The 19,064-nt window shown below is 44.5% G+C and overlaps 1 protein-coding gene across 10 annotated transcripts in view; it reads right to left on the minus strand.

Moving 5' to 3' along the window:
• Positions 1–439: 439 nt before the first annotated feature.
• Positions 440–19,064, minus strand: part of PUM1 (pumilio RNA binding family member 1) — a 71,230-nt gene continuing 52,605 nt past the window's right edge. For 6 of the 10 annotated variants that reach the window (XM_084497402.1, XM_084497401.1, XM_084497397.1 and 3 more), the window contains exons 14-22: positions 17,577–17,813; positions 12,269–12,536; positions 11,648–11,777; positions 10,758–10,892; positions 9,196–9,333; positions 7,401–7,526; positions 6,441–6,562; positions 4,846–5,038; positions 440–2,228 (exon numbers count right to left, since the gene is read on the minus strand). In XM_084497402.1, the coding sequence (XP_084353528.1) occupies positions 2,097–2,228; positions 4,846–5,038; positions 6,441–6,562; positions 7,401–7,526; positions 9,196–9,333; positions 10,758–10,892; positions 11,648–11,777; positions 12,269–12,536; positions 17,577–17,813 (1,481 nt within the window). In that variant the 3' untranslated portion in view covers positions 440–2,096. The remainder of the gene's footprint in view (positions 2,229–4,845; positions 5,039–6,440; positions 6,563–7,400; positions 7,527–9,195; positions 9,334–10,757; positions 10,893–11,647; positions 11,778–12,268; positions 12,537–17,576; positions 17,814–19,064) is intronic. The other 4 variants (XM_084497403.1, XM_084497398.1, XM_084497404.1 and 1 more) reach the window with 1 other exon arrangement.

A 19,064-nucleotide genomic window follows, 5' to 3' on the forward strand; every position in this document is an offset into this window, starting at 1 on the left:
GAGGAGGATGACAGAAGCCAAGGAAAGCATGAGTAGAGCACAAGAGGTAATGGGGAAAATTATTCCCTGCCCTTCTCAGCAAGAGCTGCAGTGCTTAAAAAGCGACCAAGAGGCAGTTTACCTACAGAAGGTGGTCGTTCAGCTTGAACTTACCACCAGAGGATGGATGTTGTGTTTGCTTTGAGTTGGTACAGGCTCCAAAGAGGTTTAGCAATCCCAAGAGCACAGGTCAGGCAGGGGCCAGCAAGCCCCAGACAGCAGCAGGACGGGTGCCAGAAGGGGGAAGCAGCACTAAGCCAGCACCAAGCACTCACTCTGCTCCCTCGTCTCTGCACGTTGCTGCTCACAGAGGAGTTGGAGGCTTGCAAAGGAAGGCGAAAGCAGAGAGGGAGGTGTGGCGGTGGCACTCCACTCAGAGCGTCCAAATAAAGCACCAAGCCAGATTCCAAAGTTCTGTATTTTTCAAAATAAAGATCACACGTTGTTTAGAGACAATCTACACAAGAGTTACAAAAAATAGTCGCCCAGGCATAAGCATACACAGGTTTGTTAATTATACACATATGGTTACAAGTGTGCTTGCAAAAAAGTTCATTGGAAATATACACAAGGCTCTGTAAATGTACACCGTGTAGTGTTACAATTCTATATTCAAACAAGGAAAATTGACAGTATGTTACATTCACTTACAAGTAGACAAAATGCAAAATACAGTTCATCTTCTGTACAAAAAGGGAAGGTGATTCACACTTTACAAGGTGAAAAGGGACTCTGATTGTAAGGAAAACTAGGGGATTCTGTACTTTTGCACTTTTTGTTTCTTACTGTCACAAAATAAGCAAAACATTACTTTTTAAGATTCAAAAAAACACTATTTTGAACTGAATCATTTTGTATAACATTTAGAAAGGATCGCTACTGTTCAACTAGGTGACAAATAAAACCAAGCAATTTTTTTTTTAAACATTAACTAGGCTGTATAAAGAGAACATTTCCTTCAAAAGAAAAAATTTACTTCTGGTTGAAATTACAATTTACAATATACAACACTATATGCTACGACCATAAAAGGTGTGAATATACACTGAAATGCACAGGTTTTGCTAATTCTTTTTTCTTACCAAAAAACGGGTTTATGTCGATTCAAACTTCTCCACATTTACATTACAGAGGTTTACAAATGTACAATTGTACAGTCAGAAGTATGTTCCACTACTAGGGTACATTATAGATACAGATCAGACATCAAAACAAGAAAATACTACAAATTTTTATATATGTAAAGTCTACACCAAGTATACACTATATATTTATAGAAGCAAGACCAAAGCCGAGTTGGATTTTTTTTTTCCTCATGCTAAATAATCAAATTGTGTCTCTCAATGTTAACAGAACAAACTGAGTAGGCAGTAAACAAGTACACCCGCCCCCCGCCCCCTTGCTTTAAAAACTTTCTGGGTGTGTACGTTTTCTTCCAAAAACGACCACTAAGCTACCTCCTTTAGCATGTTATACTCAAAAAAAAACAAAACAAAAAAAAGCAATTAAAAAGTTTCAAAAACTTAATTCTTTTTAAACTGAAGCTTTAGCAAGTTGAATTTTTTTTATATTTATAAACAGTGTTAAAGGCATCCTTTGTGCCATTTAACTAAAATTCAAAAATTCTTGCTGACTTTTGACTAAAAGGAGAAAAAACAGGTATTTGCAAAAAAGTTGCCTGCAAGGCAGATGAATTAAAAACGTGTTTGTTTGTTTTTTTCTTCAAACCAACCACCCTGAAAGTTTCCACATTTGGAATATAGATACAACAGTGAACAAAAATGTGGCCTTCCATGTACATTTGATACCTATGTACAAGTATTCTATACACCAGTAAAACAGCAGGGCAATTAGTTAATTAAAAAAAATAATTAGTACATGTTATGCATAATAAAATTAAAGAAATTTACAAAGGCTTTTCTTTTTTTCTTTTCCTTTTTTTTTTTTTTCTTTTAGTAGTTTAGCAACCACAGACCGTTTTCTAACTGTACTGGAACAAGGTGGGTTGCTGGTTGTGAACGAGTGCCTGCTGGCAGCGAGCCCCGCAGCGCGCCGCCTCAGATGATGCCGTTGGGGGGGCCGCAGATGGGCCCGAGGTCAACCCCGTTCTTCATGTAGTACTTCTCCAGCTTGGCCAGGATGTGTTTGCCGTAGGTGTACTTGCGCAGGGTGGCGATGTGAGGCCGGATCTAGGAGGCAAAAGAGAGGGGTTGGGGTTGGTGACCTGACCCGCAGCCGCAGCGATCCCATCCCACACCATGGCCAGCGCCAGCACAGGTGACCTGAAAATGCCTCAAGGAGTAGGGTACCCTTTGCTGTAACCACCTCAATCTGTGAACCAAATCAACGTTTCGTAACTCACTGATGTTATTTTTCAGGTTAATGGCAAAATGAATTCCTGGTCAAGCAGGTGGGATCTTGAGGCCTAATACAGGATCAAGCTGAATCCCTGTCTCGTGGATGAACCTAAAGCATTGTCCAAAGCGAGGCTGGCAAGACAGGACTCCTGGATGCTCGAGCTTCCCAAGGGTACTCTGACCCCCTGCCCACCTCCACCTCTCTGGCCTGGGGACAGACTGACTGCTACCACAGAAAATACACTGCAAGGGGTGGTACAGCTGAGCAGCTTTTACTGCACCTCAGCAGCCCCGAGAAGTGAGACAGCTGAGCAGGGCCTCACCCTCCTTCCACGCTCAGCTTCTGAAGGGCTCAAAGCCCAGAAGGGCTCCCACTATCAATTTCAGCAGTATATTTGGAGAGATAGTGGGAAAGGCAAGCAGCCTGGGCTGAACAGCCGTTTAATTTCTGAACCTAAATACACCTTTTTCCCTTATTTTTACGCAGACTTCACACAGTCATACTATTTCAGAGTAAAAGTCATCTGCAGCTCCACCAGAATTCCTGTAGCTGGAGTAAAGCCACTTTTACTGGAAGAACCAGATGAGGAAAACCTCTGTAGTAGCTGCACTAGCGTCCTTGTGCTGCTGAAGTTCTCCTGATGAGCTTCAGAGCAACGAGACCTAAGAGCCATTTATTTTCATTACTGTTACTATCCCACACCACCAGCAAGTTCCTCTGATAAGGCAACTACTACGGACTTTTTACTGCATGGTGGAAAGTGCAGACAGGACGAGGAGCAGCCAGAACACGACGTACAGCCCTCCCCTCTCCTCCCCTGCTCCTGGGGCGGACACATCACCATTGCTTGCCCTAGCCAGAACTGACTGAACTCCCATGGGAAGTCCACCCCATACTCATCCTATCCATCAGCTCAGTCACTAGCTGTTTGAATTCTTACTCGACTTCAAGAATCAGTTTTGTAAAAATTGGATTTATGTCTCGGCCCTCCCCACATCGCATTCCCAAGGAGGTCAGGCTGCTTCACTGAGGTTACAGGAGAACATTCCCAAGTCCAACAGCACTTTCTTTGTTCATCTTCATTTCTAAGCCTTTTTTTTTTTTTTTTAAATGACAGAACTGACTGTTAAGATTATTTTTATTTAGAAAAAAGTGCTGTTAAAAGCACGATGCAAACTGCTTGTTTGCACTACGAACAATTTTTACAATCCCAAACCAACGGGCAATGCACTCAGTTTTCCCAGGCTTTCATTCAGCTCGGTAACGCAGCTAACATCTTCACATTCAGCCAGTCTTATTTAGCTGTCATCCTGCTTCTATTTTTGACAGCCACACTGATAACCTGATTAGCATATTATTCAAAAGACTCCGCTTGACAAGAACAGGAACGTGTCGGTAAAGATTTTAAATGTATGTGCACACATCTCACAGATTAGCAGAGCTACGGGTCATTTTGCTCCAGTGAGGCTGTACACTTTTGTTTGTTTTTCTTCTGGACTAATACAGGCTTTGGTTTAAAGTAACTACTGTGGATGATTCCTAAACCTAAGAACTAGCCTACTTGATTATTTCAATTGCGTGTTTGTTGTTTATAAAGCAGGAAAATGAAGACATCACCTGATGTTTAGAGCCTCCCACCCTTGTGGAGCAGCCCTATAAGCCCTGGAAGGCAGGACTGGCAGCAATGCTTACTGAATTCCCAAATGTCTTCATTTTTGACAAACAGGAAGTCCTCAAACTGTTACACACTCCAACACTGCAGCGTAGTGCTAATCCCTGGAAGTTTCTCGTCAAAAACATATCCAAACCCGAGAAACACGGGACTTGATTAATGACTCCGGGCTCAGCAGCTACAGGAGCACCACGCGTGCCCCATTAGCACGATGCGAACGGCTAACCTGACTTTCCTGATCAGCGCTGCAGAGCTGGGACACGAAGTGACAGGCAGAGCTTGGCAGCCCTTCGAGAGGCAGCCAGCAGTTCTGCGTTAGTGCTTGAGGTGCTCCGAGGTCTGGCTCAGCTCCGCTGAGTACATAACACATCTCTCATTAGCAAACGCTCTTCTCAGAGAGGGCAAGTGTGTCATCATTGCCAGACTTTCAAAAGGCACCTCGCCAGGCACCAAATTGGTGGCACTGCTACAGGAGACATCTTAGCGTTTTTTATCATCGCTCACTACGCCACAAGTGCAGAACTGGGTTACTAGGTCAGAGAAGATTGCTAGAAGCAACCAGCTAGTTTTAAGTCCAAACGGCATCTCATTAATTCATATAACATGAATATATTCCAACTACTACTTTCCTGCAACTTTGAAATACCTGGGTCGTTAGGAAGTTCTAAAGGCAAAAACAATTATCTCAGCCTTCGTTTCTCCCTGCAACCAGTGTGGCAGTGCCACTTCTTCCAGCACAAGCCCTGTACCCTTATCAATTGACAGCAGCTGCTTACCTTGTGCATGACAATCTTGCGCTGAGATGGCTCTGCCACATCGATCATCTTCTGTACCACATAGTTGGCATACTGATCCTTCATCATGGTGTATAAGGCACTGTGAGGGCCATCATTCATAGTGCACACCTCATCGATCAACATGGCACGCTCCGTGCGGGAGGCATGGGTAACGCATTTCTCCACAACGTTGCTGTAACAATAAGAGGACGAGCAGTGAGCACGCAACATCCCCACTGGGCTTTTCGTTCCACCCCAAGGAGATCTCCTCAAGCTTCTAAGGAGGGCAGACCATTTGGGAAAGAGGTATCTGCTGGTGCAGAAGTTGAGTAATGTGAAACAAACAGGTCCAAGGACCTCAGGATCTGAGTGAGAATTTGGGTAGAGGACCAATTCAGGTTTTATTTCACCCAGATTTATTTGTCTGTCTCTACAGTGACGCTGTAGTGGAGATCAATGTCTGTTCTCACAGCACGCCCATTAGAGAAGCAGATGCGCTGCTCTTTGTTTGGCTTTCTCAGTAGTGGAGCTCGGCAGGAACAGAGGTCCAAGGTTATAACAACAGGGAAATATGATTCAGGAATGAAAGAACTTAGCAAAGAACTTCCCAAATTCCTGAATACATTAGATGACTAGTCTCTGCTCTCCAGAGAGCAGAGTTAAATAGGATATACGAAAGAGAAAAGAGTTTTGCTAGCCTTATCTGCTGCACCCCCGAATCATAAAATCACCAAGTGATTTGCCACAACTAGCGCTCAGCTCGGGGGACATGATACGCTAATTAACACTCCATCTGGAAAGAAGGTTAGAAAAAAGAGCAAGGCAAGGCAGGGAGAAAGAGGCTGAAATAACAGCGTTCAGACCGCACTCTTCTAATTCTTGTTAATGTTATACTTCCCTTGTGCCCATAAGAATTAAAGCACTATGTTACCCAATGCAAAGAGGGAGGTGTGTTACGCCTTTGAAGACATCAGCCTTCATGTTTGAATGGCTAGGAACACACACAAAAGGAATTCACAAATGTGGGAAGCATTACTCAGTTTTTGCATCCATTAAGGAATTTTGCTTCTACCCAAGACTAGCTCCATAGCACCTGGTCTAACAAGCTCAGACTGCTTCAGCTTCCCTAAGAGGATATCCTCAGGCATGCATCTCAGAAAGGACCACAAGGCGTTGTGTAAGAAAAGCAGGATGAAAAAGAACTCTTGCTACATCGATTTCCTAAGCTCCCTTGTGGCTTGACACAACATCCCAGAGGTACTGAAAGGCTCTTAAAATGTTATCATTCAAGGGATAGTGATCACTTACAAAAAAAAAAAAAAATAAAACCACACACCACACAAACTGTTGGTCAAGTTCAGGAGCCTGAATTGGAACTACTCTTTTGCTTCTTCATCCTCCTTTGTTACAAGTAAAACTTACCTTGCAGACTGCTCATCCCAGTTTTTAAGCAGTTATAAATAGCATTCTGCTGTTAAACAGAAAGTTATTTATCAACTCCTTTCACCTACTTACACCCCACCTCTAACTTCTGCAACTCTAGCACACGTCCATACTCCCACGGGGCATGAAGACTTTAAGAAACAAATTCATACCTAGCAAATTTATGTTGACTCAACACAAGCACGTTGCCTCTAATTTCTGCTACAATCTTGCTCTTATCCTCAGGCCGACCATGTTCTAGTACATGCTGGATAACATAGTTCCCATACTGATCCTGTTTGAGAGACAGCAGAAGTGTGAGACAAAATCTGGACAGGAACCATTAGTACCAAGCTAGTTCCCAATGTGCATTAATTAAGTCTTACAAACTTGGACTAAACACTAATTAAAACATCTACTGTTTAAATCATACAAATACTTTATACTTCTACAGAAACATGCACCCTAGATTTTCACCAGGAGGTAAAATACTACATCTTTGTCCTGATTATAAAGCTCAAAACAATTTCCTTTAACATGAAATGCCAATACTCTGCTCTTCTCAATTTTTCTTTGTTCTAGCTACAAGATACTGTTCTTATCTACATTCATATTCTAGACATGTCCATATTCAGACAAGATACATGTTTATTTCACTCTAATTCCAGAGGCATGCCTTGGATGCCTCACCTCCACACCCAACCTCTTCCCACTATCCACATGCTATGTATGAGCACACAGGACAGGGTTTGTTTGATGTTAGATCCACCATGCCCCAGTGCGTGAACCCTAAAAAAAAAAAAAAAATAAAAAAAAAAAAAGGGTTCTCGGACTGCAAAGAAGAGAAAAGGCGGGCAGGAAGGGATGTGCATAAAAACACATTTTAAGAACCCCTTCTGAACAGGATCCAACTCCAGCTTTGATACCTGCTGGATATTTGCACGTAGCCAGAACAATTAGTGACGATGCATTTCTTGCCTGCCATTTTCCCTTCCACCCCACCCCAGGAACGGAATTCCTATGTTCACACAGCCCCACTAACACCACAGCTACAGTCTCAAACGTGCTGTTACCTTTCCTAATACAAAGCAGCAACCACGAATCTCGCAGCACCCACATCCCCTCAGACTGACCTGCACAAGCTGCTCGGTGTGTTGGTGGAGTTCCTCCAAGATGGGAAGAGTCTGCTCAGGAAGACAGTGCTCTAGGATCCTCTGAATCACACGACAGCCATATGGATGTGTAGACAACGCAAAAACCTGCGTTCAAGGAGACAGGCAAGCACAGGCAGCAACACATCTGTTAGTCTTTGTGGGTCCTGAAAACCTTTCTGAATTAAATGAATGCGTGGTGGTTTTTCCTGGGCATGGTAGGCAATGCCAGCTGCAGAACTCTGCTTGCAGCACCAGGTAACAAACTGAAACTGGATACATCTCGCTGCCCCAGGACTGCCTGGGTGACCACAGGCACATCACATCCCCACCCCTGCTTCAGCTTCTCCATCATGAAACAGGAACACAAGCAGTAAAGTGTCTTGATTAATGAAGAGAACACTTGGACAGCCAAGCATTATTGGAAGCGGTGTTAAAACAGTTTCAGAGGAATAAATTCAGCACACAGTTTGCCGGTTACCTAATTACAGCTATGTAATGAAAGTGTAGTATGAAACAGAAAGGTTAAAAATGCTCAGACGAGGATTTTCTTCAAGTACCCAGATTTGTTTAAAAGCCTTAACTGTGCTTAGCAGAAGCGACAACAAGGAATCTTCTTGCTCATTTCTAGAGGATTATCAAATCTGTCGGTAAGAACACCTTATTCATTTTATTATTGCTGTGCAATTTTCTTTCTAAAGCACGAAGTCCTATCTGCTTGCTTAAAATAAATTAAAAAACATAGCAAATCCAAGCAATGAAGTCAAATAGTCTACAAATTTTTAATAACCATTTTGAATAAACCGTGCAGGAAAACATGACTTTAAAATGTAATTAACCACCAAAAAACGTTCTTGAGGTGATAAGTTTAATCTTGCACATGAAAGTTCAGATGGAACTGGGACAGCCAGTCAGAGAAACTGCAGTGCCATCAGCCAAGTTCCCAGATGTATTTCTGCCTTGCCTAACTCCCTCCTCGAAGGTCCAAAACTAAAGGTTAGCCAGCAGATTTGCTGAGCAAGTTTATAGCCAGAGCCCTGCTTGTTTTGACACAGCCAAGCAAGTTCACACTACCACAGCTGTTCCAGGAGCAGCCAAACTAATAAAGCCTGGTTCCTGCTACAATAACCCCAGGCTATCCTCACATCCCTGTGGCAAAACCCTCAGTACTTCAAAGTCCCCCACCAAAGCCAATTAAGCTGAAGCTGGAAACACCCTGAACAGCACTTTTGGAATGGAAGACAAGCCAACTACAACCAGAATAAAGGCATTAATACCCAGAACATCAATTCACAAGGGAAAATGAAGAAGGAAAAAAAAAATGGAATAAAACAAGTAACTGCCCTTTGCTAGATGAAGCTTTTATTTTGCCCCTGGTCTGGGATCCTTGGGAAACAGCAGCCTGATAATCCACTCCCACAGAGCAGATCTTAATGAAAATTTCCTACACCCACCACAAAACACTCTGCTCACCACCTTTACTATGAAGATGGATTAATAACAGACTTCCTTTCCCCCATCAGTCAAAAATAGTGTATGTTCCAGGAGAACAGACTTTTGCAAGGCTGCTTTGCTGTGATACACCTGCATGAAAATGACAAGCAGAGATGTGATCGAAGAGTTCCTAGGCTCACTCACATAGCTGCATAACCCTTTCACCCAATGCTCGCTAAAATTTAAATTCCCAAAGATTTGAATGAGTTACGGTCACTATTGTGCTACTCAAAGCAACGTAAGAACACGAAGAACGAGACTTAGATCTTGGTTAAGAACTTACCTGCCCCTTAAATGCATCAATGATAAACTGCAGGGACTGAGGCTGCACGCACTCGATGCACTTCTGCACCACGTGGTTACCGTTCTGGTCTTTCACACACTTGAGGACATGGCCGTCCAGCTCCCGTACCATCTCGTTCTATTAGGAGGAGAGAAAGACAAACAGAAAGCACCACCAGGACTCACGGCTGATAAATGCAAAGTTTTCACTGCTACACACGGTACAGGAACATGAAAGGCATGAAGGATGCACTGATGTATTTCAGTTATCTCAGTGAAGTTTTCCAGTGGCTGAGAGCTGAGATGAAGCCTGCTGTGCTACAGAAACCATCTAGAAAAATACTACAGGAAGATGAAACACTTTTCATTAACTTTAAGAGGACACCCATGTGCAAATATAAAATTTAAGATTCCCCCCCCCAAATATATAGCTTTTTTTTTTTTTTTTTGTGTCCCTCATTCCCTCATCTGCTCCCCTCATAAAGAAAGAAATCTGAGATGTTCAAACTTCACAAACTTCCCAGGTATCAGCTTCACACCACTCAAATGGAGTCAGCACTGGGATAAAAACTTGCTGGCATCTTACATATGCAGGCTAATATTACATGGTAATTAAGGAAATGGAGCAGCTAAGTTTTAGATATGACTAATGTGACAAACACACAGGCTGAAAGCAACTGGAAAAGGATGGATGGCACTTGACTAATTTAACAACACTACGGAACGGGACGATGGACTTATTCTACTGGTACAAAAACGGGCATTTCGGGAACACGCAGCGCTCCCAGACAGCTTTCTAGAAGACATTAGCAAATCCTTGGACCAGCAGTGCCACAGTTTGTGCCATCACACTTCCACTGTTACCCAAAGCCACACGTATTGCTAAGGCAATAGGTGCGCTCAGGCTTGACTCGGAGGCAACACGCATTTCTAAATCCTGTTTCAGCTTTTTAACTTAATAACCCACATTAAGATTCTTCTATTGTGATTCCTAATGCCTTTATTAGCTAGCTTGCGTAGCATATTTTTCATCTTAATTCATTGCTAATAAAATCCTAGAGGAACAGCTTTATTAACGAGCTTTCAGTAGAATTTAGGCTATTCTCCACCTTTCCCAATGCTAGGCCTGGCTCAGCAGGAACCAGGGGCTCCTCATTCTCCTCTCTCTGTGGGGAAGCAGAACATTGACCCACATATCAAAGCAGCAATATCTCCGTGAATAATGAAGGTAGAACTCTGGCACTGCTTACTTCAAGGGATTTAAAATATCTCCTTATTCACTATTATTCACAATTTCCCCCTCAGCCAGCCTACATCACCTGACTGAAGGGAATTAATGGAGAACCAACACCATTAAGTGCTCAGTAGGACAATGAGATGACAACGAGACCCAAGAACATATCACACACTTACCAACCACAAGAAACATAACAAATACACCATAAACCAAACCAAAAGAACACCAGCCACAAACAAAAGCAAGAGTAACAGAAGTTTGCAGTCCGGGTCACCAAACAGCAAGGAACGTTAAACATCAAGAAGAAAGTTAAAATTGAAACTTACAATTACCTGCTGGTCTGGGGGAATAAACTCAAGGGCCTTCTGGATCACCCTACAGCCGTACATCTGCAAAGCCAGGGACAGAACATGCCCACGGATACGTTCTGCCAAGGCCAACTTCTGCTCCAGGCTGCCAAACTGGAAAGATTAAAACCAATCACTACAGACACAAAACCCTCACGCGGCCAAGCAGCACAGCAGCCCTCCCATCCTGTCGTGCCAAAGTGTTAAACAAGAAACACTGCACCTACTGAAAAAAAACACCAGTCATAGCTCAACAGATCTCACCAGGCACAAGTGAGATGTCTGTTCTGTCTCTGACATGCCTGACATGTTTGAGACAAATTCCAGAGTCAAAGGTGCTACAACCACCAGGGCAACGTGCCAGTCTGCTAATGCGGCAACCCTTGAGACTGGGGCTCTGAAGTTATTGGATTCAAGATAAATAAAAAACCACGGCTTAGTGTAGAAGGAACAGACCAGTTTCAAGACAGAGATGGCTGTCTGCTCACCTTCCTTGTACAGAATTACACGTTTTCTGTCAGTGAATGCTGATTGTTGTGTTTCTAAACACATGAGTACTGACTGCTCAGCACAGCATCCTTGGAAATGGGAAAATGAAGTCTCCTTGGCCCTAAATCTCCTGGATGCGCTGTTATTTATTCCTATACCTTTTGCACCTCTCAAAGCAAGGATTTACTCTTCATAAGAATTTTTGAGACCCCATTTCATTCACCCCAAGAGGAATGATGCAGCAGCATGTGGGGATGAGATGACATCAGCGATGACAGACATCCATCCTCTTAGCCAAATGGCAAGGCTTCTAAGAGCTCATCCTGTGCCTCAGGACAGCAGGAAGAACAGGAGTTGTGAAGAAAGGAATTAAGACTTACTTCAAAGAACTTCTGGATAACGTAATTTCCAAATACATCGACCATCAACTGATAAGCCGCCTGGAGGATCTCGTTGAACACAAGCTGGCGTTCTGCTGGGGTAGCACGCTCCAGTTTCAGCTGAATAAACCTGAAAAATAAGGTTGGTATGATGCCACTGGCACTTGTGCCCTCAAAGCACTAATAGAAATCCATTCATAAGGCTAACACGCTGAGCTCTTACAGAACAAAGATCTTTAAATCACAGGTGCCCTGTACCACAGGGATCTGAAACCTTGAGTGGTGGCAGTCATGAGACCTATGTCTACGTGTCATCTGTATCCCAAAATCTTAAGCAAAGCAAATCATAACTCGGTAATACAGCAAGGTCTTGCATCCAGGCAAATTTTGAAGCAACCAAGCCTATCTTTGGAGAGGGGAGTCATGCTACCAGGACTTGTCGCCAGCCTTTAAAAAGGAAGGTCTGAGTGTTACACTACTTGGCTTTGTCTCTTCACACCCCCTTTCCCTCTTTACACCTCCTTTTTCCTTGCTTCAGGACGTGACACAAAGTGCCAGCTACGCTAAATCAAAGAGCAGCCGTTCCAAAAGCTCCCCACAGCGCAACGTTCTCAATCCCACCTGGATCCATGCTGATCCTGGGAGAACTCCATGATGTGCCCGGCAATCTCCCTCAGCTGTAAATTGGGGTACCGGTTATTGCGAAAGTCTTCGAGCAGCCTGCTTCGGCCAGAGGGCATAACGTCAGACATCCCATAGCGCAAGCGAGACGAAGGGAAGAGCGTACTGCTGGGGCTGAAGAGGCTGGAGGCACTGCTCGCGCTGCGGTACTTGGCTTCAGCTCCAGGAGCAGCAGAGATGTAGCGGCCACTGCCGTTTGTCAGCCCTCCTGCAAGGCATAAAAAACAAGGGGGGTTCAAAAGATGAAATAAAGCGGCCGAGGAAGTAGTTTACAAAAAAGAAGCACAGCCTCTGCATGCCGTTTTGCTTCTATTTACTCCTCTTCCACCAAGATGGGTTGAGCTCAAGATTTCAGCACAGAACAGGCTGGAACAATTGCCGTTCCTCGCCACGTGTTCAAAATGCCTAAAACTGACAAGCGTCAATCCCACTGCTGAGATCTTTTTGCTCACGTGAAGTTTTCATTGCTTTATCCCCCATCCTCACTCACACAGCCCTTTGCTGCTGTGCAAAGGACTGAGTTAAACAGAAGCCCACCGGTGGTAGGGACAAAATCCAGATGAAATCAGACTACAAAAAGGCAGCAAGAAGCAAGAACAAAAAGCTTAGAGATTACAGAAAATCACTATTCAGTATAGGTTAAAAAAATATAAAAGCAATAAAGACCACAAAAAAAATCCTGTGCTTTCACATTGCCCTAAAGATTTCCATCCATACTGAGAGCACTTTGCTACCCAGTGATGGGGATGGGGAACACTCACAGTCAGCAGACTGAGTGTTGACAGGAACCAGCTAAACCTCTCCTCACCATTTCCCTGCCCGTGATTTCTGAGCACGCAGCAGCACGGCACAGGGCTCTTCCCTTTCCTGTGAGGCTCGGGATCCCTCTGCTGGCCAAAGGCCGCAAGCTACTTGGGCAAGAGGGATTTTTCCTGGGAGGAAGCGGGTTCCCACCAGAAAAATATTCTTCTGGCTTGGGGATCTGCCACCTGAGAGACCAACACGAGGCAGCAAGGGCAGGTCACCTGAAAAATCCACAGGGAATCTTTGCAAAGGAAGAGAAGGAAGGACCTTCGAGGCAACGGGCTGTAGGTCTGTCCCCACGAACAGACCTGGCAGCCACATGAATGACAGGGTCAAAACAGGATTTAAAAATGTTTCAAAAAGGAGTGAACTGCAGTCCTCTGCCAACAATGCCTGGAGGAAGCTTGCCCGCAGGAAGCACTAGGTGAGAACTAAGTATCCAATACGGGGCTAATTAAGTTTCCCTGTCTCTGAGCTGGGCAAGCACGTTCTGACACCTCCCGAGCTGGTGCCAAACCTTGGCTTTCTCAAGGAGAAAGCGACCCGAGAACTTCCTCTTCCCCTCCTTCCTGGGCTGCCTTGCCAACAGCGTGGCCATCGGTTCCTCCACCTGCCTTCCTCCTGGAGCCAGAGCTCTGATGTGACCCAAATTCCTTGCTGCTGGGAGGAGCGGGATACCCGAGGTAACACTGAACAAAGCGTGGGGTACCGGCATTCTGCGCTGCATCCGAAGCACTTGGAGTTAGCGTTTGTTTTCAGAAGCCTGGAGCAGGTGAGAGTCAGAACACAGACACTAAAATGACAAACTGTGTCCTGAGCAGCTCCTGCCAACGGCTGTACAAGGGAAGGGGTCAGCACGCCGTTCCCATCTGTGCCTCGTGTCTGAATTCAGAGGGGAAGCCTCACCGGCACGTGCAAAACCTTCGTGGTCAGAGGTTTGCCCAGTAAGGGCTTCAGATCGTTTTGAAGATCCCAATTCAGGCACTGAAGTTCTGCCTCCTCCTGCTGGAGATGCTGACCCACGGTCTCTCCACAAGGGTCAGTGCTGTACTGAGAATTAGGGACTGGGGGGGGGGACAGGTTTCCTAACAAAGCAACTGCTTCTGAAACCCATCCGTCACCACCAAGGGCAGAAACCCTGGAGAAGCTCAGGCTCCTTTACGCCAACAGGTGTGGGAGCACAAGGAGACAGGCAAAGGATGCTCGTGTGATTCGTGTGATTTTACCAGTTCCTACAGAGAAACAGCTCCTCTTCGAGAGCAGCACGGGCTGGAAACAGCGCTGCTGAGGCTCATGGGGACACTAAGCTTGAACAGAGGGACAAAATCGCAAAGAACAGAGATGCCTCCTGCAAGGTGCTGGCCCTGACAGTTTCTCCTGTGTCCTCAGCCCCAACAAACCCCCAAAGCAGCTCTGCAAGCTGCCTGCAGCCATCCTCCTGGTCCCGCTAACACCAGGCTGCCCAGGCTGAGCACCGCCCCTCCGACAGGGAGCCAGGACACGGTCGTCTCTGAACAGACTGACAGGGGAAGACCAGGTTGTCTTTACAGTGTGTGGGATATATACAGAGAAATCTGTATCTGGAGAGCGACATGTGCACAGACTTTATCCCAGGACACCAATGCAGAGGAGATGCTCGGAGGCCCGCTGCAGCCCTAACAACTGCTTCCTATTTTCAAACACTAAGTCATCTTCCTAGTGCTTGCTGGGACACTTAAGACAGACGTTAAATTAAAAGAACTACTGATTTCAGGAAAAAATGACAAAAGGATGAGCAAAAAAATAAAACACATACGGAAAGAAACATAGAAGCTGCTTTGTCTTTCCTAGGCTGCTTAGGAAAGACAAAGCACTTCCTAAGCAAGCTTCCACTGGACTTTTGCAGGGCCCCCAAACTGCTCAGAAACATGGGAGTTGCCTGCGTGCACAGGGCAGAGCGGTGGAAAACAGGAAGACAGACAGACAGCTCCAAGACAGCCAGCAGAGAAGAGGGCTGGGTTGCACTGCAGCTCAGCACCAGGCAGGTCCCACTGGGAAGCGCAGGAGCCAGCAGCCCCCAGGGCACCCCCGGTGTCCCCTGCCCGTACCACCCAGTGCCCCTGGTTGTCAGCGACAGAACTGCTGCTGGCACTGCCTACATGAACTGATGGAGCTGTAACCTGGCCAAAAATAAATGTTACAATTCATTTACTTTTAAATAATGTATGTGGAATTTCAGAATTTTGATCAGTACCAGGAAAGGAGAGGAGCCCTGCTGCCATCAGAGCCCCTCAGCACGTACTTACCGACAGCTGCTGTACCCCAGCTGCACGTGGTGCACACACCTTTGAGCTTAAAGCATGCGGTTAGCTCAGACTGCCTCCTCCTGCAGTTCTTCTTATAAGAACTGCCTGCACGGCTATTTCAGGTACTTGCAATTGCCCAGACATTTCACAAGGTCACTTTACAAGCCCAAAAAACACCTAACGCGACAAATACACACCGCTTTTCACAGCTATGAGCCTTCAGAAAGCCAGAGGAGCAGGAGCTGAATCGTTACTACTTCCACACAGCACACAAGCCCAAGAGATGATCGACTTTCACATCCATGAGACAGGACAAAGTCAAATCCACGGCTTACATGGCATTTAATTGTACATCCGCTGATGGTGAGCAGGATTTAACACCAGCTTACCTCACCGTGTAACCCTGAAATCAAACGGCTCCCCCATGTCGTGTCGTCTGCCCCCACGACACAGCGATAGGGCTGTTCTAAACCTGGCCGCCCTCATTTCCCTTTCTGCAAACACCACGTTTGCGTGTTCCCACCTGTCCTTTCATTTTTAGATATTTAGTAACTCTCCTCAGCCTCCATCACCAATGACTTTTGATATCACCCCAAAACAGGAAAGGGGCCTGCCTCAAGCTTCTTGTAGGGAAGTAGTAGTGTCAGGGCTGTTTTTATAGCATTAAAACTTACTTTAAAACCAAAGGAAATGGTGATTACATTCAGCACTAACATCTTATGCTATGGGTGGAAGATAACCTTAATAAAGCGACCTCTTACAGATTTCCAGGTAAAAACCACACAGAGCTACGAGGTTTCTCTCACAGTAGCTCCCAAGCATGAAGTCAGGCACGGAGGACCCGTGGCTACAAGGAGAGGAGCGTTTTGTCAGAGTGGGAAGACCCAGGCTCACTGCTCGGGGGCACAGGCCATTTATGTAAATGGGAACTCTCCTTCCTTCCCAGTGTTTGTTCTTGGAACAGATTAACCTTTCTCTGATCCAGTTTTTAAGATTCATTCTTTTGTTTGCCTGCAGGGGCAACAGCCTTTTCCTAGTGCCAGAATCTGAATCTGGTTAGTCTTCAGCACTAATTTATCGTAGCTATTTAACTGTCAGCTTAAGGACCGTACAGCTGCATAAATAAAGCTAAAAGCCCTTCAAATTCTATTAAAGCTCTGAACAAGAGATGGTAAATCTAAAAATCATATTTGTTACCATTTCATGCAAACTTTTAGCCAGCATCAACACTGAACACATATGCTTGTGGTAAACAAATCTATCTGATGAGTAATAGCGTGTGTGCATCTAGGAAGCATTCTGATCACCCACATCCAGACTGATGCTTGACAAACAAAAAGTCATTTTTTAAACAACTGCTAAATTATTTGGTGCAAAGGCAAAGAATAACCCATCTTTTTTGTTTATGAGGCCCTGGAATGAACACTTCAGGAAGCTCAGATGAGCACTGCTTTGTTATTTAATATGTCCTTTATTCATTCTAAAAGATTTACTTCATTGTATGCAGGAGTTCTGGACCAATTGAAATTTCAAATGGAAGACATACATTACTTTATGCAAGTGACTTTACCAAAATTAAGAAAGCCTCTGCTATGCACTAAGCTGCTTTTGATAAGGGCATACTGATGGGAATTTCTGAAAAGCAAACTCACAAAATCCTCTGCTAAAAGTTGAGTATCACTCCTGATAATGTTACCTATTTTGGTTGAAAGAAGCTGTATCCTAAGCTCGTTAATTACTGAATGGATAATTTAAAACATTTGACAAGTTTAAGGGTGAGTCCTACAGATCTATTCAACCCAAGGGTAACAAGCAACTGGTGCTGGTACTGAGATCTGTGCAAAAAAAATCTTTTTAAAGCACTTGTAAATGTTATCCTGAATTTAGAAATGAGGAAGCAAGCGGGCCATGCGTGTACCTTCCTGTCTGACAGCTCAGCTATTCAGAGAGGCACCGACACACAACACAGGTACTACAGATCCTGCCTCAGTGTTTCACCTACTTCTGCAAAATCAGGGAACCTCTCGCAGGACTAAGAGCAGCGACCAGACCGCAAGCACCTCACCCACCCAGCAGCGGGGGTGTTTGTGTCTCTGCCCGGCAGGAGAGCAGACCAGCAGCACCGTGCCGTGCTGGGGCAGCGGCCCTGGGGCTCTTACCCAGGTTTAGACTTGAAGAAGATCCGTGTGAGGATAAGGAAGGTGGTGGAGTCTGAGAGTGGCCAGGTCCTTGGCTGGGCAGAGGCATACCCACAGGTCCAGGAGACGAGGAAAACCCAAGGCCATTATAAAAACTGTGTCCTATGGGTGTCAAACTGCTGGATGTCCTCTTGTACAGGTCACTGCTCCCTGTGAGGGAGTCTCGGCGGGAGCCGCTGCCAGTGTTGGAGTTAGCAACTGGAAGGAGGACAAGAGCAGAAGTGAGTGAAGACAACAAGGGCCCGAGACAACCGGAGAGCTGGGGAGGCGTGCAAAACAGGCAAAAATAGAACAGCACCTATTAACAACGCCACTGCAGCAGGCTGTTGTTCTCCTACAGGTGGTGTATGAGCCCATGTGAAATGCATTTAATAAAGTCATGTTGCTAATGATCAAGCAGAAATCCTCAATTTAAATAATTAGCTTGAATCCTGTCTGTCTCGTATAGTTTAAGAGTTTTCATACTGAGAGAACACTTCCAGAAAAACAGCCCCAAAAACCTAAAAGCCGAAAGATCAAGAAGATACAAAACTACCTACAGGAAGCGACAGAACGAGAAACAACAGCGAGCATTTTGGCTTTTGGGCACAACCACTTGCACTTTGCATCTGAACCCTCAAAAGAAAAGTCTGTGTACTTCAAAGGGCTTCTTCCCTACGCATATCACTTAGTACAACATAAGATACTGCATCACCCTACAAGCAGTGCCTCGTATTTATCCTTTGGCCGTTAGAGCCCAAACAAATCCAACAAGAGATTTTGTCTATTAATGTTTAAGATCATGTACAGTTTCTTGGATGTTTACTTGGAATCCTTATTCTCACCTTTCACTGTACTAAAAGATCTGAAGAGTCATTTCTTTTTACTCATTTGCATCCAGCTTTATTGAGATGGTAATCAGAATTCAAGCTAAACACAAAACTAACGTTTTTGAAGAGTTTACTTGCTAGCCAAATAAAAACCTCTTTAAAAACACTGTCTACTTGAGGAAAAAAAAAGTCATTTTTGCATTAAAATCTGGTTTAGTAAATACTGGAATTGATAACAATTTTAATGATTTTTTTTTCCATGACTGTAAATAATTTCTAGAAGCAACAGCCTCACATTTTATTCATGGATTAAGGGAAAACCGGTTTGTGCATCTTGGCTTTGGGCAAACTAGTCACTGAATTCAATTAGTTGAATAAACTGGAATGGAAGAAGTGAATACTGCATTTACTTCATCCAAGATGGTTCACATTGGGATTAAGAAAAATATTTAGAATAAATTTATTTAAAATCGTGACTTGATGCAGTGACACTGTCTTTTTTTTTGATGAACCAGGTTCAAAAGGCATGTTTTAACTTCCCCTTCAGACGGATGAAAGCAGGAAAGTTCAGGATATAATTACTACCTCTAAGACTAAGCAGCAATTAAAACAATTGTTCTACTTAAAAGGAAGAAAAAAG

The sequence above is a fragment of the Aythya ferina genome (assembly GCF_964211825.1).
Source record: "Aythya ferina genome assembly, chromosome: 24".
Classification (NCBI taxonomy): Eukaryota; Metazoa; Chordata; class Aves; order Anseriformes; family Anatidae; genus Aythya; species Aythya ferina.